Source organism: Contarinia nasturtii, unplaced genomic scaffold (assembly GCF_009176525.2).
Source record: "Contarinia nasturtii isolate CC-2019 unplaced genomic scaffold, AAFC_CNas_1.1 Cnas_scaffold_350, whole genome shotgun sequence".
Taxonomy (NCBI): domain Eukaryota; kingdom Metazoa; phylum Arthropoda; class Insecta; order Diptera; family Cecidomyiidae; genus Contarinia; species Contarinia nasturtii.
The window spans coordinates 1,628,300-1,648,773 of record NW_022197705.1 but is presented as its reverse complement, the minus strand read 5'-3'; the positions used below and the strand labels follow the sequence as shown (position 1 = coordinate 1,648,773).

The 20,474-nt window shown below is 34.5% G+C and overlaps 6 protein-coding genes across 9 annotated transcripts in view; 4 read left to right on the top strand and 2 right to left on the bottom strand.

The window, feature by feature from the left end:
- Positions 1-486: 486 nt before the first annotated feature.
- On the top strand, positions 487-2,487 carry LOC116338102 (class E basic helix-loop-helix protein 22). Its single transcript, XM_031763171.1, has 4 exons — positions 487-850; positions 1,147-1,426; positions 1,516-1,744; positions 1,826-2,487. The coding sequence occupies exons 2-4, from the start codon at positions 1,176-1,178 to the stop codon at positions 1,979-1,981; spliced, it is 636 nt and encodes a 211-aa protein (XP_031619031.1). The 5' UTR covers positions 487-850; positions 1,147-1,175; the 3' UTR covers positions 1,982-2,487.
- A 641-nt stretch (positions 2,488-3,128) lies between these two features.
- Positions 3,129-8,687, top strand: LOC116338033. 2 transcript variants are annotated; one of them, XM_031763068.1, is made up of 6 exons: positions 3,129-3,348; positions 3,547-3,650; positions 5,744-5,867; positions 5,945-6,465; positions 6,562-7,277; positions 7,360-8,687. In XM_031763068.1, exons 3-6 carry the CDS (start codon positions 5,806-5,808, stop codon positions 8,476-8,478), a joined length of 2,418 nt encoding a protein of 805 aa, XP_031618928.1. In that variant the 5' UTR covers positions 3,129-3,348; positions 3,547-3,650; positions 5,744-5,805; the 3' UTR covers positions 8,479-8,687. The 2 variants fall into 2 exon arrangements, with proteins under 2 accessions (XP_031618928.1, XP_031618929.1); XM_031763069.1 differs by lacking the exons at positions 3,129-3,348; positions 3,547-3,650 and adding an exon at positions 4,931-5,191.
- Positions 8,688-10,464: 1,777 nt separating this feature from the next.
- On the bottom strand, positions 10,465-11,848 carry LOC116338034 (adenosine kinase). Its single transcript, XM_031763070.1, has 3 exons — positions 11,575-11,848; positions 11,350-11,511; positions 10,465-11,294 (listed from the first exon to the last, which is right to left on the bottom strand). Exons 1-3 carry the CDS (start codon positions 11,736-11,738, stop codon positions 10,577-10,579), a joined length of 1,044 nt encoding a protein of 347 aa, XP_031618930.1. The 5' UTR covers positions 11,739-11,848; the 3' UTR covers positions 10,465-10,576.
- A 1,343-nt stretch (positions 11,849-13,191) lies between these two features.
- Positions 13,192-17,605, bottom strand: LOC116337957 (protein pigeon). The gene is made up of 7 exons (XM_031762950.1): positions 16,477-17,605; positions 15,704-16,408; positions 15,095-15,643; positions 14,803-15,029; positions 14,512-14,726; positions 14,251-14,451; positions 13,192-13,737 (listed from the first exon to the last, which is right to left on the bottom strand). Exons 1-7 carry the CDS (start codon positions 17,302-17,304, stop codon positions 13,598-13,600), a joined length of 2,865 nt encoding a protein of 954 aa, XP_031618810.1. The 5' UTR covers positions 17,305-17,605; the 3' UTR covers positions 13,192-13,597.
- A 349-nt stretch (positions 17,606-17,954) lies between these two features.
- LOC116338110 (trans-1,2-dihydrobenzene-1,2-diol dehydrogenase-like) lies at positions 17,955-19,687 on the top strand. Its single transcript, XM_031763181.1, has 4 exons — positions 17,955-18,228; positions 18,435-18,944; positions 19,007-19,253; positions 19,317-19,687. The coding sequence occupies exons 2-4, from the start codon at positions 18,448-18,450 to the stop codon at positions 19,572-19,574; spliced, it is 1,002 nt and encodes a 333-aa protein (XP_031619041.1). The 5' UTR covers positions 17,955-18,228; positions 18,435-18,447; the 3' UTR covers positions 19,575-19,687.
- Positions 19,688-20,097: 410 nt separating this feature from the next.
- LOC116338203 (trans-1,2-dihydrobenzene-1,2-diol dehydrogenase-like) overlaps positions 20,098-20,474 on the top strand; it is a 3,858-nt gene continuing 3,481 nt past the window's right edge. Inside the window, exon 1 of one of the 3 annotated variants that reach the window (XM_031763322.1) lies at positions 20,098-20,439. In XM_031763322.1, coding sequence (XP_031619182.1) covers positions 20,158-20,439 — 282 coding nt within the window. In that variant the 5' untranslated portion in view covers positions 20,098-20,157. The other 2 variants (XM_031763320.1, XM_031763321.1) reach the window with 2 other exon arrangements.

Sequence of the window (20,474 nt, the reverse complement as noted above, 5' to 3'; positions counted from 1 at the left end):
AAACGCGTACAATAACACACACTCACATCCCCGATCGCCAGCTACAAAACGAGCACAAACTGAGCTGGGGTGAAATGCTGATTTTTTTTTTTGTCTATGCTCAACTCTCTGTTCAATGCTTGCTTCTTCTTCTTCCTCTACTTATTTGGTAGGCATTCAATATGGATGAGTGCAAACCATATATTGATACCGTTATTGTACACTAATACAGACAAAAAAACCAAATAAACATCTCGTACATTGAAATTTTATTGCAATTTGTAGCCCGTCGTTTGCTTTTGCTTGTTTTCTCGCTCGCTTACTCTCTCTCTCTTTTGCTCTCGCTCTCTCTCAATCGCGCTCTTTCTCTATCGCTCGCGCATCGCACTCTTCAGCGCCATCATATTTCGGGATATAGTAATTCGAATGTATTGTGTGTGATTTTTGTGTTGATGGTAAATGTAATACGCTCTCATGATGAATATAATGTTTGACTCGATGTTGCTGGTGTTGCTTTTGTTATTGCCTTCATCATCACAGATGATGAACTGAGATTTTTTACTCTCGCTCTCCTTCTCTCTTTCTCTCACTCTTGTTCGCTCTATTCGTCTATATCGTCCATTTTCATTCTCCGGTTTTTTTTTTTATTTATTGTTGTTTGTGTAGTGCGGTTGACGTGTTTTGTGACTGAGTGCCATTGTAGATATTTTATTAATTTTTCCACTGTACACAAAATTCGAAATAAATATTTTCCATCTCGAACGTCCGAGGAGGCAAAACAATTTCTTGTATGCCATTTCAACAACCGAAATAACAAACAATTTTTGTGAAATATTTGCACGAAGTTGACGAGTGAATATTCTGTTTAATGGTAATTCCTAAAATTTTTCATTCTACAATCTCGTTAGTGAAATAAAAAAAATTCCATTTTCGATTACAAATTTCATTGTAAACAGCAGTGGTATTGAAAAATAAATTGGTACAAGCGCACAATCGCATCAAATTGAATTTTTTGTGTATATTTTCTATTTAGAATTGTGTGTGTTATCCTTGTTGCAACGCTGTCACTTGTGCCATCTATTAGTAGACGCTTGAAGCTTTGCCGAAACTTTTGAGCGTGTATCAGTTACGTTAGTGCTTATAAAATCCTTTTTTTCTTTCATTCAGTTCTAGGTGTTTCAACGAAAGCTGTAGCAATGAATCCAAATTTTGGCTTTCATCTGTCATCATCAGTACCACTACCGCCGCCATCAACCATTCCATCTCATTCGATGCAAAATTCACAAATTCCACCGGCACCGGCGGCGAGTCCAACTCAAAGTGTTCCGGGTCGACGAACACCATTGGGTGCCGTTGGTATCGGTGGATTTTATGCACAAAGCGCTTTATCACCATCACAAATTCAACATCAAACCGATGAAAATTTACCAAGCGGCAGCCGAGAACGGTATTTATATATTTGGTTTTTTACTTTGATGCGGTTTTTATGGTTTACTTCATTTGTAATATGTTGTACCATTTATATATGTGTTTTAGGACGCCGCCAAGCCATCATCAAGCACCGACTGCTGGTGGTCAAGGAAAGGTGAAAAATCGACAAGGCAAATCGGTTAGACTGAACATTAATGCAAGGGAACGTAGGCGTATGCATGATTTGAACGATGCTTTGGATGAACTTCGAAGTGTTATTCCGTACGCTCATTCACCAAGCGTTCGAAAACTATCGAAAATTGCCACACTTCTATTAGCCAAAAACTATATTCTTGTAAGTTTACGGGTGGGGAAGCACCTACGCTTTGCTTAATACTAAAAATCTCTTTCTCTCTGTGTCGCGGTCTCTATTTAGATGCAACAAAATGCTTTGGAAGAATTGCGTCGCCTTTTGACCTACATTCAAAGTACAACCGGTGCTGCACCATTAGATTTAGCATCATTCCCAGCTGCCGCAAAATTGCAACAGTTATTGAATACACCAATGCAAGATCTACCGAATTCTCTATAAATCAACATTGAATGAAACCTTCAGTATACAACGAATCGTCCAAAAAGAGCATTCAATGACGATATATTGAAAAGAGCAAACCTTCAAAATGATGCCAATCACTTAGAGGCGTCAAACAATTTATGAAACTTAGATTTATGAATGTTTATTTCATATATTTAATATCCATAGTTATTGCTCCATACATTCAATATGAACAATTTAAACTGTATTTTCGTGTGTGCCAAACTATGAGTATTGACTGATTGCGGTGTGAAACATTCAATTTCACCTTGCAAATTTGAAATGAATCGATTCACTTGCATTAGGTTATAAGTGATATTATTACTTTTTTTGACATAAATAAGCAATCCAATGCCAAAATACATACATCTAGTCTCAATTCTCAAGTATATCAAATTCATAAGTATACAATATATATCTATTTTGGTTTTTGTCACTATCAAAACATAAAATGTGAACAAAAAAAAAATGAACAAAAGCGAACAAATTAATTATTGTCTAAAATTGGTATCGCTATAGTATAGTTTTATTAATTTTATCTGATAAGCAAATGATTTGAACTAGTCTTTGAATAAAATCAAATTAAAAAAAAAAAAAACAAAGTAGGAAATATAGAATACAACAAAGTCTTTTAAATGAAATGTGGAGGGGAAAATAATAATGAATAAAACTGATTTACGTTTTTCATTCAAATGTAAATGTCGTGAGCGAAATCCTTAAAAAAAAGAAAGCCACAACACACAACCAAAACGGAAATTCTCAAAGTTTGTGTAAATAAGTAATGAAAGCAATGACGCAGTATTTCCCGTTACGAACTATTGACTTCGTATACTTCGGTTGCACTTGTCACACGCTCCCTCCTTCATCTACACATCTCTCGCTCTCGCTGTCGCTCCCGTCCGCTCTATTGTTGTTTTTGCTTTTTGCGTTGTTTGTTCACCAAAACTGTTCAATTGGTTTGAGATACAAAGCGAAGTAACAATGACGCATAACTTTTATTACGTACAATTTGATGTGTAACGTAGCGTTTTCAATGATTTGCGTTTGAAAGCGTCGCAATGCGTTGACATGCGATACCCTAAAGAGTAACTTCAACATGAATGCAAAACATCGCGTAGAGCTCAGTCATAAAATGTATCCAATAGCGCTAAGGATAAGTTTGTGTATACTAAAGACCAAAAAGGCAAAATGTGCAAATATTTTCGCATATCCATGAGATTTAATCGGTGCAATCCGTGATTTATTTAATTTTCTGTTCATTTTTTTAACATTTCAACTTTTAATTTGGAATTATATTCAGTATTTTGATGTTAATTCAACAAAAGATCTACAATGACATACAGTGCTATTCTCATCGAGTGCATGTGAGATTATTTCAACTTAAATCGAAAATAAATAAACAAAAACAATATTATACGCAAACATTTATCTATAGCGATTATATTTTACGTGGAAAAATGTGCAAATATAAAAAGGAATCCTGAACAAAGTGAAATGAAAACAAAGAAATCAACAAGACATTGAAATAGATTTGATTTTATGCATTTTATGATTCAATTTAGGTTTTTTTTAATGGAACAATTTAAGAGCGACTGTTTTCTGAGAGAAGATATGTGCAAAAACTTTATAAAAGACAATTTAAAGAAGAGAAAAATAAATTCCTTTGGTAAGTAGAATTGAATGTTTTCGTCATTTTCCCCAAAGATACGAACTTTTCAAACAATTACACAAACATCTACGCACACGCATAAACACCAGTCAATTAAACATTGTCGATGTATGTGTGTGTTGTTTCATTCACATTCGTCTAAATTAACGTTTTGACATACGCGCGCAAATATTCCCAAGAATCAAACGTTGACTGCACTGGCCCCATAAAATTAGAGTGCACACATTCACAACTCCCCCCCAAAAAAAATATACACGCACACACACGTTTGGATAAGGCATGCAATATTTGGCCAGTAATTATGTCATATAAAAAATGTTGAACGACAATGGCACCACCAATTTCTGATTCGTTCTCTTTTACTGTGTATGTGAATACGATTTCACAACGCTTGCACGTTCGCCGACACACACTAACGCAGCGTGACTATTTCACATTAATATGGTAATACTACAATAAGTGTGTTTCATTTTTCGAAAGGAAACATTGATCACTTTTTTTATTTCATTTTTGGATGGCGAATTTTTTTTTATGGAATTTTTTCCAAATTTCTTGATATGAGTCTACCAAAAGCATTGATTTGATAAAATACCAATGAGGTAGCTTGAGTTTTGCAAAGGTTTAACCATATTTTTAATCTTCCTGTTGAACGTGCACACCGTATACACAGATGTACGATCGATTGTGAAACAGTGTTGCATTTGTATGTGTTCAAAGAAGCAAAAAATATTCTCTAAGCATACGAATGTCAGTGGCATAGGCTACAAAGCGAACGAAGAAAACAAAGTGAACACACAAAAAAATACATACGAATTTCATGTGAAAAATAGTCAAAAAGAGAATCGAAAAGTGTGTAGAAATGAACGAGAACTCTCATCGTGTTATGCAGTGTGTGTTCGGTGTTTTTGTATTACAAATACTTCATGCATGTGAATCCTTCTCTCTCGCTCTATTTCTACTGAATGTTGGGCGCTCATTTATGTGTTCATGTGTGTATTGAATTGAAAATGTGCGATAGTAAGTGTATTTTTTCACTGTTTTCTGTATAAATCTAGTGTATGATGGTATTTTCGAAACGTTATTTCATCGCGCGCTACATGCACATTTTTTTGTCTTCGTTTTTTTTTTTCTCTCATTCTTTCTCTCGTTTCTGCATAATTCTTTGTATACAGTAGCTTATCTTCAAAAGCGCAAACGAAGAGAAAATTTGTTGGGTCGACCAGCAGTGCTCGTAAAGCACATACGCTTTGAAATCAGAAAGAGACAGACAATAGAAGAGCAAAAAAAAAAACACCGAAGAAATACTGTATTATGGTGTGTTGGTTTTTCAACTAAAACTCATTACGTTTTACACTGCTTTTCGATCCCCGATGTGCGGCAGAGAAAAAAAGTTTCTTCATATTCGTATTTTTGTTTCGTTTCAAACGTACACCGTTTAGTTTGTAATACATTGTGGTTTCTTCGATTCAGTTTTTGAAAAACGAACCATTTTTTTGCGAATTAGTGCAAACGACGGTGCGGAAATTTGAATAAAAAAAGTAAAGTAAAATATTTGATTTTATTAATTGTCATTTTTGCGGTGATTGAATAGGGAGTGTTAGTAACTCAAAGGCAAATCTAGTTAAAGTGCAAGTTGAAGTATTAATTATTCATAAAAATGAAAAGAAGAGTTTGTTGGACTTTGTGTGCCAACAAAAGCCATTCAAACTATCACTTTACAATTTTTTTTCTTTTCAAATGACACAAAACCGTTAACAACGAACAGATACAGATATATGTATGTTAAGAATATGACATACAATCCTTATTAGCGCAATGAGCAAAGCTTTTCTTCTTATCTCCCTCTCTCAAATACACACATGCACACAATTTATACTCACGTTTCGAATTCCATTCTCAATAAGAGTTGAGCGACGATTTTATTAGGATGATTTTCAATTTAAATAGTTCGATAAAATTTGTGATTTTTAAAAGTGATTTTTTTCGGCGGAAAATCGTATGATTTTTTCATGAATCATGATAGTTTCTGTGAATATTTGGAATTTGAACTTTTGACCAAATTTTTGTTTTTTTTTTTTTTTCAATTTCAGATTTGTATGTGAAAAGCAAATAAAAGGAAGAACTCTAAGAATATATCGGGCTATAGTGCATAATGCTAAGGCCTTTCAAATCATTTTTAAATAATTTACAAAAAAATGCTGAAACTTTTTTCGGGTAAGTTGCATCATATTTACGGTAAATGTGTACGATTTTAATGGATTTCTTTTCGTTATTTTCCCCAAATTCTTTAGATCGAAAAATAATTTACCAGATATGAATTCAAACGAAGACGAAGAGGAGATTGCTACTGATAGCATGTACAGTATTGATGAATTAGATCCATTGGCAGATCCATTAGCATTGGACGATGAACTTGGTGAAGTGGGCACCAGTTATGCGACGCGAAATGCGAATCTTAGCGATTTAGATAGCTCAGATGATGGACAGATAATACTCGTAGATGTAAATAGTTTGAAAAATTCGTTCACAATTCCCGTTACGTATGCCGATAATACAATCGAAATAGCCACATCAACATCAAATGTGTCGGCAACAACACGAAGGGAACCAACAGTGAATGAGTTAAATTGTGAGACGAATGCCACCCATGACGTTGGCATTGGTGATGTGTCATTTGATCAAATTGGCTTAACGTTAGACGATGAAATTACCGAAGAAGTTGAAGGCTCTCGAAGTGATGGCTCTGATTCGGGCTTGGGGTTGGAATTATGCGCTGGGCTACTGGCCGACAAGACATCTGCTTCGCCAAATGGTAAGAAACTCATTTCTTTATTGTTCGCACACCACGGTTCCTATAACAGCTGTGTATTCATTTTTTTTCTTTAACTAAATCGTATTTTTTTCACAGGTGCAGTGTGTCCATCACGAAGTAACTTAAAACGGCGATCACACCCCAGTGACCACATCGATGTTGTTGATGCACCAAAAAAACTGAAACGAAATATTCAATTTACCGATGTAACCGTATTTTACTTCCCACGAATCCAAGGTTTTACATGTGTACCGTCACAAGGTGGTTGTACACTTGGAATGACCTCAAAGCATATCGATGAGAAATCATTTACATTAAACGAACACATAGCCGAACAGAAGCGTATACATCGTCAACAAATGCTTGAGCGCAGCCCACGGCCGCCGTCATCGCTAAGCACAAGTTCATTAAATGCATTGCTACCGAATTCAGTGCTGATGACGCCAAGTCAATTACAAAATCAATTAACTGTACCAACGGCAACAGCAACGACCACATTAACAACAACCACCACAACAACGTCGACTGATGATCGATCACGTTCATCGACCGAAGAGTCTGATAGCGAAGAAGACATTTTAAGTGATAATAGCAGCTCCGAATTAGACACCGAAACAATTGGATTTTTACAACCAGTTTCACAAAAGCAACGGAGAGCCTTACTCAAAGCGGCTGGTGTTCATGAAATAGCCTCTAGCGAAAAGAATGAATGCCGTGATATCAGAGCGTCTAGAGAAATTTGCGGTTGTAGTTGTAGAGATTATTGTGATCCAGAAACGTGTTTGTGCAGTCAATCGGGAATTAAGTGTCAGGTAAGGTCTTTGTTTTCACTATGTCGAAGTACAAATTATTATTATTATCTGAATTAACTGATCGAAACATTTGTACGCATAGGTGGATCGAGCGAGTTTTCCATGTGGATGTTCGACGGATGGTTGCGGAAATGTATACGGTCGTCTTGAATTCAATCCAAAACGTGTCCGAACGCATTTCATACATACAATCATGCGACTGGAATTAGAGAAGAAACAAAAGAAATCGGACAAACAGAATACATTGCACACATATGACGGACGGTTACGGCTTCGTGAAAGTGATGACGGAGACTCGGTGATTGATTCCGGCGGAATGAATACCCGTTTGATCACATATAATCCTGCAAATAATATTTTATATCCAACAACAACGATGCAATCGTCTTCGGGTGTTACAATTAACAGCCATTATACACCGAATGAACTGGATGATACTAGTCGAAATTGTGCGGTTACATCAATGGCCGAAACACCATTGGATTTACATTATGCATTTCGAAATGATTATACAGTGGATCCAACACAAGCCAGCTACTCGTTAATGTATCCGAATTCGGGCTATTATACAAGCAGTGCAGCCACAACATTTACAGACTTCAATGCGATGGCCATCTCAAATCAATCATCATTAATTCCTAGTTATACAAATTATTCAACAAATATTCCATACAATGGCTTAATTAATGGCCCAACAACGCCAACAACACCAATTCCAAACGGTCCAAATGGTATTTCGTCATGCTCAAATTACGGTGCGTCCACAACGGATTGTGTTCATAATAATGGTTCTTTGTTTGATAATCATGTGACTGAAGACTTTTTGAGCATAAACCAAACGAATGCCACCAATGTCATTTCCAAAGATTGTAAAAATGTTGTCGATCAGTTTGACGGCAAGTACAATGAGTACGTGAACGACATTACGTCGGTGTCAGCGGTTGATTTAAATTGTTTATTGAACGATGATAATCTAGCGGCGCATCAAATTGATTCAGTGCCATCGACAAGTGTTGATGTTGTCGGTACGGGTGCCACTACTACATCGTCCAATGATTCACATGCCTATATGAGATTCGAATCGGACTATGCAAACAAACTAAATGCCACACATAATTATAGTCTAACAGATGATTCAAATGTCACCGCAGATGAGAAATCAAACGAACTATTCCAAAAAGATTCAGTGCTGACCACTTAAATGCAAGTAAAACATAATCAATTGAAACAATGTCCACGTGCATTTGTTCCCCAATCACATGTGAATAATTATTTTAAAATTTTGAACATATTAACAGTCGAAAGCAAAATTTCGATTTACAAGAAAACAGTAACACACACACACACACACACACGCGCGCGATATATTATATATATACATTCTTAAGGAATAAAATTCGATAAATTTTATGCGACTGTTTTTCATACTTTTTCTCTTTGGAATGAAACCCATTAGCTCTTATGTTCAATGTATTTATAAACTATATTTAACGTTATTATTGTTACTGTTATTACTATCATTATTATTATGATTATTTTGCTTCTTTTTTTTCATTTGAATCAATCCATTTCTTATTTTCTTCGCCAAATTAGTTTACCATGTCGGTTTTGTTTCCGTATTGAACAATTTTTGAGTCGATCGGGCCTTTTCCCGAAAAAAAAAACAAACAAAATATTTAGTACCTTTTTTTTAATTTTTACATTGCAAAAACACACAATAACACAAATTTTAAGAAGAAATTAATAGCAATAGAATGAATGACATAAAATCTTTGTGAAAATAAAATGTGAATGATTAATTTGTATGAAAATCAATAGCATCAAATGTATATGAAAATCAAGCAAATTGAATTTCAAAGCATCTAGAACTATTTCTCGTGACTTTGGCATCGGAATTTTTTTCACTATGTTCCAAATTAGTCGGTCATTTTAATTTCACATGCTTGATTGTATTTTCAACATTTCAATTTAAAAAAATAATAATAATGAAAATTGCATCATGAATTCAGTTTTTTTAACGACCAAAAAAGGTCTTGGATGCTACTTTTCTAAAGACTTGAAAATAGTTTCAAGACATATTCCATGTCAAAATATCTTCACTGACTGACAATGTAAATATCTAAATGTATCAATATTTAGTTGGTTAAGTCGGTCAATTTTAGATCAAATTTGACTGAAATTGGAGTTAATTTCAACTGATTCAAGCCAAAAAAAATTGTATAAAATAATCCAAAATTGACTTATAAGATCAGCATCAAACCTCAAAATGTGTCTCACCCCAAATATCGAGGGGTCCGAAAAAATACATTTGGTCAGTCTCAAATTATCCAAAGTCAGTCAAGATATTTTCACATGGAAACGTAAAGCAAAACTGTGCGTTTAATTTTGAAACTATGCTCGGGTTCATTCGATCCCTACCGTGCTTTTTTCATCAGCTCGTAGACAAACTATCAAGATAATAAAACATAGAACTTAAAAAAGGGATTTCTTAGTCGACAAAATAAGCAGATTTCTTCATTTTTTTTTAAATTAACATAACTATACACTACAATATAAAAGAGCACTAATTATTTTGATGGCACAAACATTTTGAATAAAAAAAAATCGGTTTCGAGAAAATAGCAAAACCCAATAACAGTAAAACCCGCAAATAATTTTTTTTTGTTTCGCAAATTGGCGTAAGTCCGGGTATATGATTTCTGAAAAAATTTCTGTTTTTGATAACACGATAAAGAGATTTTAACGATCGATGTTGTATGGTGAAACGTAAATCACAAATCGACCACATCAACTAATGTAAATATAAATTGTAAGCTTGAACATAACCAGATTGTTTTGTAAATGAAGATGAAAATTATTTGATTTTTTACAAAGTTGTTGATTGAATTCAGATCAATGACCAACCGAGCAATATTTTATTGTATACAATTTGTAAAAGACATGAGAATGATATTTTAATGAAAAGACATCCACAAGCAATTTTGACACAGTTTTTTGAGCATTCTCACCATGTGGTCATTCGAACTTAATTCAAGTTGAACAATTCACCTAAATCAAAACAAAGCAAATTCATCTCATGTCGCTTCAATGATAAAAAAAAGAATCAATAAACAAACAGGTGTTACAGAAATAAATTATTTCAAATAATTAAACAAAAACTATGTACGCAAAATAAAATAGAATATTCGAAAGATAAACTAAATCATGAACATTTATTTGGTTTTTTTATTGCTTGACAAACATTTTCTTATTTTTCCACACTTTTCTGTGTGAAAGGTATGTTCTAGGTGAATTGAATATTATTTACTATCGGATAATGTGCCACCGATTGAGGTAAGTTTTCTTTGTGCAACATCGACACCTTTCGCAACACAATTCGGTGTTGATTCATTTTTTAGAAATGCATAAAAGAAACCGGCAACGAATGCATCACCACAACCAGTCGTATCAATTATTCTGTCCTTTGGCACGGACTCAAAATGAAATTCCTTATTTATAAACATTTGTGAACTGGACGAATATAGAATTTTCTCGGCACCTTGTGTGCAAATGATTATTTTGTCCTCAATTTCTTTTGGTTTGGTTTCAATCAAATGAGTGATTACTGCTTCGGTACTAGACAATCGAAAGATCTCGGCCAATTTGCTGAATTCATCGTAGTTTCCAAACAAAATAGACGCATTTTCGGCGAGAAATTTCATTTCTTGAGGATGCTTTGTGATTAGATATCCCGCGCTTAAATTTGTCGCAAACCTTCTTAAGCCATTTGATGTTCGACATACTTCATCAACGATGTATTTACACACGGAAAATCGATGACCGGTTATGAAAAAACCCTCAATGTAGTAAATTTGACTCTTAGCTTCGGGATTAGATTGTTGTTCGTATAAACGTTGACATTGCAAATACTCTCTATCGATGTGAATTGAAGCACCAATATTTGCATAGCAACATCTATTCTCTTTGTTGATTAAACAAACACACGTTCCGGTTGGATGGTCTTTGATAACTTGCAAACTGAAATATGAGACGATTACATAATCTTGAAAATCAAATGAAATGACACTCTTACCAGGTTTTCAAATGAATTTCTTCCAAATTTCGCCTTACTAATGCACCATTCGAATCATTTCCGATTGCACCACAAAATACAATCTCCGATTCACCAAGAAGTAACAAAGATTTTGATGTATTTAGTGCCGATCCACCCGTTTGTGATGAAAGAAAGTCACACCTTTTAATTTTTAACAAACATAAATTTTGTAGCCTTCAAAATCAAAAAAAATCCTTTACTTACGTTTGATTTGCATCATTTGCCACTGCTGATAATGTCTCCGATGAAAATTCACCTAGTCCATTTGGATCAAGAATGCCGTATTTCGACAAAATACCGGGATTCCGTTCGATGTTATAGGTGAAATCTAACAAAACGTTACCAAAGGTCACCAATTTCGGATACATTTTGATTGAAACAACTTTTTTACTAAGCGAAAACTTGTTAATTTAACATTATCACCCAGACAGTAATTTAACAGTATTAGTATGAAAATATCAATAACTTTACGAACTCAAATCAAAGACAGCGTTACGAAACGTCAAAACGGTATTTTTGTGATTTACAAACATTTCGATAATGCGCAACTGTCAGCTGTCAAATGCATTTCGACACGAATTTCGCGCAATAATTTAAATTAGTGGAATGGAAAACTATTCTAAATTAAATTTAGTCAATTAAAATGCTATTTTACCCCTCGAAGCATGCATCAGTAATATAAAATAGAAGTTAAATCGGCGCCAAGTTAATCAATTTTCTTCTACTTGTGTAAACTAGTCAATATTTCTTATTTTGATCATCGCAGTAATCTATGACTTTATTAATAACTTCAGTAAATTTTTATGTTTCAACAAATTATACAGTTTCAAATGTAAAATATAAGGAAGAATCCTTTGGTGTCTATTCTACAGAAATATTCCAAAACCGTTTGTGTGTACTTCATATTTTGGACCAGATCAAAACATTAAATAGCATTGAAACGGCAACTTAAAGAGATTTTCGTTCTAATTTGAAAATTTAGATTTTGTTATTTGAGCAAAATAAGCTGAAAGAAAACCGAATAACAATGCCCAAACGTGACAACGCAGGTAAAAACAATTTAATGCCAAGTTCAAATGATGCTGGTCTTCAATTTTCCATCAGTCATATTCATCGTTTATTGCGTGAAGGAGAGTATGCCAGTCGTATTCAAAATGATGCATCAGTATACTTGGCTGCTGGCTTGGAATATATAACCGCTGAATTGTTGGAGGCTGCTTGTGTGGTTGCTTGTCTACGAAAACGGAGAGTCATCAGTCCTCGGGATTTGAAATTGGCATTAAGTTTCGACTCAGAATTAAATGGAACTTGGCCCGAAAACATATTAATTAATGGTGGCACAACGTTAAAGTATGGAAAAAACTCAAAATGATGAAAATATATAGTGACCGATTTTATTTCGATGAATTTTTTAAATTCCTATTTTTTGAGGTGCATACATGGTATCATCCAAGCTTCTCTTGCTTACCGACAAAAACTATTTGAAGATTAAGCACCAATAGAATTTGAGAAATTTTATTTTCTGTCATTTTTTACAGATCTTTTTATATATGTTCAGAAGAAAATTATTCCTAATAATACCTGCTTATTAACAACTTCTTGGTAGTTGCGGGCACAGTTTTATTTAAAAAATTCTTGTTGGAGATAAAAGCATCACCGGTGATCTTCTATCACCCTCCTAGATAGGTTGTAAGGTAACATTTTTAAAAACAATTCACCCCATTAATAAATTTTGAATTGTTGATAATAAACTCATTTCCAAATATTTTCAAATAAACCTGATTTTATTTCCAAATTGTACCTTCGAATCCTTAAACCAAAATTATAATCTATATGTATTGAACACTGTATAATTGTACTGGTAAAAATGAATAACATCACAATGGAACAAAAATTAATAACAAATATATACAGGGTTATCCAAAGTTTTATGATTTTAAAATTAAATAAAACAAAGCACGATTCGATTTTGACCGGGCCCAATTTTTTGGTGGATTATCGGCTGTTACATCCGCAAATTCGAAAAATTTAGACGACTCTGATCCAACCCAACTGCGATTTGTTTCTTTTCCGTTCCGTGTTTATATAAATATAATTTTTGCGATATAAGCGGATATAAGGCACATCGAATCGTACTTTGTTTTATTTCATTTTAAAATTCTAAAGATGTAAATGTATAACCCCGTACAAAAAAAAACTGATTTGGTGTCGATTACAAAATAAATAATTAAATTTGTGATTCTTCGAGAGAGCGCATTGTTGTTTCAATCAAAAGGTTGAAGTCGAGCTCATTCAGGCTAGCCTTGGCTGTTAATAAATCCAAAAATGTGTCCAACGGTGAGAATTTCTCATCTTCCTTTTGTCGACCTTTAAAAAAAATGTGAATAATTTTTGTTTAATTCGACCCTTTTCCTCTCAAACAAAAAAGGTGCTTTTGCGAAAACAAAATAAAAAATTGAAATTATACATAACGATTTATTTAACAAAATGTTTATTACATAATGACTGAAATGAATTTTATGTTAATAACATAAGCAGTGAATGGTTAATTTCGAACCCATTCAAAAAATATTCCTTGAAAAATGACAATGAACAAAATAACAATCGAAATAAACAGAATAAATGCGTATACAATGATTTCAACAAAACATTCACACAATTTTGATGACTTTGAATTGAATGTGCCAGCATTGAAAGTGCAACTACTTTCCCAATTACTGCTATCTATTGAATCGTTGTCGCTCATTTGAATATAGCAGGGGTAAGTCGCAGGTTTTGCTACTTAAAAAATTAAAATGAATGTGATGCATGTGGAAACGAAGACGTGTTCCAATGAACTGAATGATGAAAATGATTTTGATTTTAACACATATATCTTACCGATTGACACAGTTTTCGAGTTTTTCCGTGAATTTGCACTGTTGGCACCCGACAATATTGCGTTGGCATGATCCCGACCCAATACACGTAATGTACGTGAATCGTTCAGATTTTTTAGGATCCGATATGAACGAGAACGCGGTACTTTCGATAAAATCAAATGTTTTCTTTCGGCCGCTTTTGGTGAGTCACTTCCAATTGCTAAATTAATGATATTGAATGATTAATTCAATAAATTGAACAAAAATCCATATAAAATACCTTTAAAAATGCCATTAAGAACATCGATTTGTAGTTCGAATACATTATGGTCCACATATTGCAAAAATGTCTTGAAGTCGAGTGCGTGATAGCCAAGATATGCAAAAAATGCCGAAAAACCTTGTGGAAGTGGAAAGGCAATTGATTCAATTGCACTGAAGTAGCGTTCAAGGATTAAAAACAATTTCTTCAGCTGATGCACCGGCAAAGTATCACTAAAAGTGTCAAAAATAAAAAAATATTGTCACCAAAAGCGTATCGAATTGATGGAAAACTCAATGCCTTTCTTACATTAATGTAAAGCCACGGCATGGTGCAAATCGAGCATCAACACCAGCAGCCCGGCAAACAAAAACGCAGAGAGCACGAGATAATTCCAATTGAGCGGCTGCATATTGTGATGCAACTGTATTGACATGACTGGGTGCTTGAACGATGTGAGCGTCTTTCAACCAGCGAAATCCGGTATTTTGTTTCGCAGTGTGCTTTACCAAATAAACACTCAGCTCACGAAGATTCTGAAAGAAAAGCATATTTTTAAAGAATGACTTCGAAAGTGATTTATCTGATGTGGTACACTTACAACCGATATGACATGTTCCTGTTTCGTTGCGGTAGACGTTTCAATTTCCAAAAATGGTAATACATTATTCGAGCTTAAACGACGAGATCCATAATCGATGAAATTCATTGGTGACAACGGTCCGCCCGGTGACATTGGTGTTGTGCATCGCGACAATGCTTCCGGTTGATAGCATGCCAATGAATACATAAGTTTTTCAACAACGATTTCATGCGCAAATCGTGGTTGTGTTTTATTTATATCATTCAAACGCTCCCACAATTTAGTCCAAATATCCACTTTAAATGGTGACAAACGTTGTTGCGGCGATAGCAACATCATCGTCGTACTGTGAAGGATTTCATGTGAAATTCCATTGGAAAGATTGCTAATTTTGGCCTGCAGTGGTTTCTTCGTATTGCACGATGTCAATGGCAATAGTCGCGCTAATGGCAATGCATCCTTTGGCAGACTTTTCATAGTTGATGCATACGTGCCAGCTATGAAGGCTTCTTTTAAAAGTGGAACGGTATCCAAGCCTGCCGCCGCTTCCATTATGATTGCGATGAGCTGAAAAAGATGAAATTTTGATACATTCCATTCTAGATAATCGAATTGAGAAACCCATACCTCCGATAGAATATCCATGTCATTCGAATGAACCAGGAAATAATGTAGAATGCTCAAGCGATTGTCAATTGATTTATTAGTTTTGAATGCATCGATCAAATGCGATTTTGGAACATTAATCGAAATCAAATTCAATGTGTTTGTATCGAATGCAATCGAACCCCATTTCAAACATGGCACCAGATGCGTTAGACGCTGTTCGGTTTGTGAATTGAAATTCGGCGCACAAACAATGTGACAGCATGGTTCATGTGTTAAACCAACATCAAGCAAATGACAAAAAATATCCGGTTGATAAACAAGCATGTGATCACCGTGCATAGTAAATGTTGGCTTCATGAATTTGGCCTTTTCCAATGGTATCCCTGGAATTGCACAATGTATGATACAATTTTGATGAAGAAGAGTCACCGAATAGCTAAAATGAACGGTGGCTGCTTGTACATGGGAATCAGATTGTGTCGGTTCAATGTCATGTTTTAATTCACTTTCACTGGGCGATACAATGGCTGAATCGAGCTCCTCGTCGGGTAAATTAATCGGTTGATAAATACAATAATGGCATACGAATAACATTCCAGACTGATCGGTTACGATGATCAAATTTAACGAGGAATCGTGAATACGAAGAGGAACTGTATCATCATCATATACTGGCGCTGATGATGTCAATGGAATATTTGGCAAATTTAATGGAATGTTCATCTAAAAAAAGAGAAAATTTCAATGATAAAAATCAATATTACCGAACTGTCAAAAAATTTATCACTTACCACAGTCTCTCGCGGTAAATTCTCATGAAATTGATGTGCCGAAAGTGTTGTTGTTGTTGAAGTATCATTCTCTTTAAGGTTCTCGTCATCTTTCTCCAACGAACTTTTCACCGTCGGTTTCAAATGAATATAAAACAATGCTTGCGTACTTGAATCCCATTGGGCCCATATAAAATGTCTGACAATTATTTCACGTGAGATTGAATCGATATCCAGTGCCCAGATATCAACATTTTTTAAATCAATTTTCCCACCGTCACCATCGCCATCGATTTTTATCAATTTTGTTTTGAGCATTGAAATGCAATCATCATGAATGAACAGCAAGACTTTGTCTTCGTATGTTTTTTCAAATATCGATTTTTTCTGCCATAAAAACTGTGTCATTACTTGTTTCTTTGAACCATCCAGCAATAGACATTTTGGTTTACATTTCGATGGTGCATCACTATTCGTCTTCACTTCAACAATGTACGGTATATAAATAAATTCCGAAATACATTCGGCATTGCTGGCAGTGTACTTTGTGCGAATATCTTTTACCACATATGTCAATAAAGTACGACTATTATTGACTGATGCCTGAATGCAATTCTCACGCTTATCAAACGAATGCAAAATTTGAAATTTCTTTTCCATTGCATTGTAGAGGCCAATGTGACTTCGTTCGATTGGCGTCTCATTAAGCGATAATGAAATCCATGATGCAAGCATCGAACCGTCTTGTTCTTGGCCCAAAATACGCCATTCTATTGCTGATTTTCGATAATTATAGTGGCGTGTCAATAAACCACAGAAATTTGCTGCTAAATTCTCTTGTTTTAACATTTTTTCATCACTTTGGTAACTGTGCGTATCACTTTTGTGGAATTTTTAATTCATTATTTGTAACTAAGTGGTTTGGTAACTATTTTTTTTACAAATTTATCTTAAATTAGAACTAATTCAATTAATTTTCGACTCGCCCAACTTGTCTACGGTTCATTGTGTGATGGAAATTGTCAAAGTGTCTCATTCCTATACGATTACAACGCAAGCGCAATACAAATATTTTGAATATTTTTTGTGTACATCGCATTTCACAGGTGAAAACAATACACAGAGCATCAATGTGCTTGGATGATAACAAATGTCACTCGTGTTGTTTCCAGACTGGAAAATTTTGTGTGGTGCTATGTAACACACAGACTTTTGAGTAAATAATATCACATTCATTGCAAACGCACGAACGCACTCGTGGAAAGAAAGCAATTTGACACTATTTTGTTTGGAATTGCCTTTTTTCAGCAAATAAAACGACATATTCATTGTTTTTAAAAGATTTAACTTATTTCTTGTTTTGACATCATTTCCTTTGTAGAATCTACTTTGTGAATGATTTTGAAGCTTAAAGAAAAACGGCAAAGAAAACAAAATTGATCATTCAATGCAGAGTTTATATTCGCAGATAAATTTCATTTGAATTGAAATGAAATTAAGGCAATCTCTAAAAACAACATCAAATCGTCTACTTTTGATGATAAACGACAACAAAAAGCGAATTTTATTTTTTTAAAAAATCACTAAAACAGCAGCTGTTCCACTTTTTTGATTGCGGGAAGGTAAACAAAAAGAACGCACCCCAAAATTCAGAGACGTATATTACTCCGAATGAATGTGTCGACTGTCAATTTATTTCGAATTAACTACTAAATCATAAGGAGTCAACTATAATCATTTATATTATTTTTTGGCAAGTCTTTATTAAAACGTGTAAGTACCTATTCAATAATTGTGTGGATTTTTCATCTTGCATGCTTTTGCTGTGAAACATTCCTTCACCGTGAGATCAATATATTTGTGATACGTTATCAAAGTTTGCCTATGCATGCCAATAAAAATTTCCTTATTTAGTATAATTTAAAATAAGAAAGCCGTTCGTTACATAAGTTTTTGAAACTATTTGGTTTTGTTTACAGTAGATAATTCAGAATGGCATTGAAATGGGGAATCGCGGCTGCTGGTAAAATATCGCAGGACTTTGCAAATGCCGTGAATACGCTCAACGCCGATGACCACGAATTAGTTGCAGTAGCTGCTCGTGATTTGAGCCGAGCCGAAGAATTTGCAAAGAAGTTTGGCGTGAAAAAAGCATACGGTAGCTATTTAGAATTGGCCCAAGATCGAGACATTGAGGTGGTTTACGTGGGTACATTGAATCCACAACATTTAGAGGTCGCTACACTTATGCTGGAGAATGATAAACATGTCTTGGTCGAAAAACCATTATGTCTCAACGAAAAACAAGCACACAAACTCATCACATATGCTGAACGAAAGAAACTCTTCCTTATGGAAGCGATTTGGTCACGTATGTTCCCGAGTTATCAATATGTTCGTAAGCAAATTCAAAATGGAATGCTCGGAGATATTGTGACTGTTGAAGCTGAATTCGGATTCGGTGGCTTAAATAATATCGACCGATTAGCGTAAGACATTTTCATTTGGTCGTTTTTATTTCAATTTTAAAAAAAACTATTTTCGTTAATAGAAAAAAGGGACTTGGTGGAGGTACCGTGTTGGACTTGGGAGTTTACGTCATTCAGTTTTGTCAATGGGCATTTCAACAAGTACCAAAATCAGTAACCGCCACGGGGACGCTTAATGATGACGGAGTCGATGTTGAAGTAATGGGTGAAATCAACTATGGGGATAACAAAATTGGAAAAATCAAAACAAGCGGCTTACAAACACTGAGCAACACAGCCACAATTGTTGGAACAAAAGGAAAAATCACGGTAAATGACTACAAAATTCAGTGTAATAATTGATATACGATGAATTTCGTTCTTTTTTCTTAGATTCCATCATTTTGGTGCCCTACATCCATTATTGACATCGATGGAACTGAAAAAACATGGCCTCTACCAGATGCCGAACATGAATTCATTCATATCAATAGCTGTGGCTTGAGATACGAGGCAGATGAGGTGCGCAAATGCATTCGTGGAGGCGAAAAGGAAAGTGAAAATGTCACGCACAACGAAAGTTTGTTGATTGCTCGCATTCAAGATGAAATTCGCAAACAAATCGGCGTCAAATATGCAGAAGACGACTAAACTAATTTTTATTGTAATGTTCAATAGAATTACGCTAACTAATACATACTCTGAATGCAACTCAATTTTTTCATTTTTTTAACATGCAAATAAAAAAGAATCAAGTGCCTGAATTTATTTGTGGTTTGATTGGAAATTTACTTGGTATTTGGTATATTTTATTCATAGATATCATCATGGTGATACTATGACTCTGAACGTTGAATATTCGTAAGATTTTTTGAATAAAATTTCGCTAGGATGATATTTATAACTAACCAAAACTTGATTTTTTGTTGTATAATAGCTTATTTTGTAAAGTTATAATATTTTCCACTACATCCAATTTTCCACTCATCACGCTTCTGTCGGTGTATCACTTACGTCACCGCAATCATTATTATCATCATTGTTTATTTTTGTTTTGTTAATTTGCTTGAAGCACTCGTTCTATAAATGGACACTTGATGTCATTTGAAACAATTTTTTCCATTCTATCTTGATAAGATATCAATTTAATTTATTATATAAAGCGACCAACGCATTTGAGTCCTTTCAGAAGTAAGTTGTTCATTTATAAAATCGCATTGAAATTTAGTGCAAAATGGCTTTGAAATGGGGAATCGCAGCTGCTGGTAAAATAACACAGGACTTTGTAAACGCCGTAAATACACTCAATAAGGATGATCACGATTTAGTTGCAGTAGCTGCTCGTGATTTGAATCGAGCTAAAGAGTTTGCAAAGAAATTTGGTGTGAAAAAAGCATACGGTAGCTATTTAGAATTGGCCCAAGATCAAGACATTGAGGTGGTTTACGTGGGTACATTGAATCCACAACATTTAGAGGTCGCTACACTTATGCTGGAGAATGGTAAACATGTCTTGGTCGAAAAACCATTATGTCTCAACGAAAAACAAGC

Excerpts from the sequence above, each read along its gene's own strand:
- LOC116338102 (XM_031763171.1), top strand. The coding sequence starts at position 1,176 with ATGAATCCAAATTTTGGCTTTCATCTGTCATCATCAGTACCACTACCG. Across the intron at positions 1,427-1,515 it reads CCAAGCGGCAGCCGAGAACG|GACGCCGCCAAGCCATCATC; the intron begins GTATTTATATAT and ends TATGTGTTTTAG. Across the intron at positions 1,745-1,825 it reads TAGCCAAAAACTATATTCTT|ATGCAACAAAATGCTTTGGA; the intron begins GTAAGTTTACGG and ends GTCTCTATTTAG.
- LOC116338034 (XM_031763070.1), bottom strand. The coding sequence starts at position 11,738 with ATGTATCCGAAATTGGTGACCTTTGGTAACGTTTTGTTAGATTTCACC. Across the intron at positions 11,512-11,574 it reads GCAAATGATGCAAATCAAAC|GTGTGACTTTCTTTCATCAC; the intron begins GTAAGTAAAGGA and ends AAAAATTAAAAG. Across the intron at positions 11,295-11,349 it reads GAAATTCATTTGAAAACCTG|TTTGCAAGTTATCAAAGACC; the intron begins GTAAGAGTGTCA and ends CTCATATTTCAG.
- LOC116337957 (XM_031762950.1), bottom strand. The coding sequence starts at position 17,304 with ATGTTAAAACAAGAGAATTTAGCAGCAAATTTCTGTGGTTTATTGACA. Across the intron at positions 15,030-15,094 it reads AGGAACATGTCATATCGGTT|AATCTTCGTGAGCTGAGTGT; the intron begins GTAAGTGTACCA and ends CTTTTCTTTCAG. Across the intron at positions 13,738-14,250 it reads CTCGAAAACTGTGTCAATCG|GTCGACAAAAGGAAGATGAG; the intron begins GTAAGATATATG and ends TTTTTTTTAAAG.
- LOC116338110 (XM_031763181.1), top strand. The coding sequence starts at position 18,448 with ATGGCATTGAAATGGGGAATCGCGGCTGCTGGTAAAATATCGCAGGAC. Across the intron at positions 18,945-19,006 it reads AATAATATCGACCGATTAGC|AAAAAAGGGACTTGGTGGAG; the intron begins GTAAGACATTTT and ends TTTCGTTAATAG. Across the intron at positions 19,254-19,316 it reads GAACAAAAGGAAAAATCACG|ATTCCATCATTTTGGTGCCC; the intron begins GTAAATGACTAC and ends CTTTTTTCTTAG.
- LOC116338033 (XM_031763068.1), top strand. The coding sequence starts at position 5,806 with ATGCTAAGGCCTTTCAAATCATTTTTAAATAATTTACAAAAAAATGCT. Across the intron at positions 6,466-6,561 it reads GACATCTGCTTCGCCAAATG|GTGCAGTGTGTCCATCACGA; the intron begins GTAAGAAACTCA and ends TTTTTTTCACAG. Across the intron at positions 7,278-7,359 it reads AATCGGGAATTAAGTGTCAG|GTGGATCGAGCGAGTTTTCC; the intron begins GTAAGGTCTTTG and ends TTGTACGCATAG.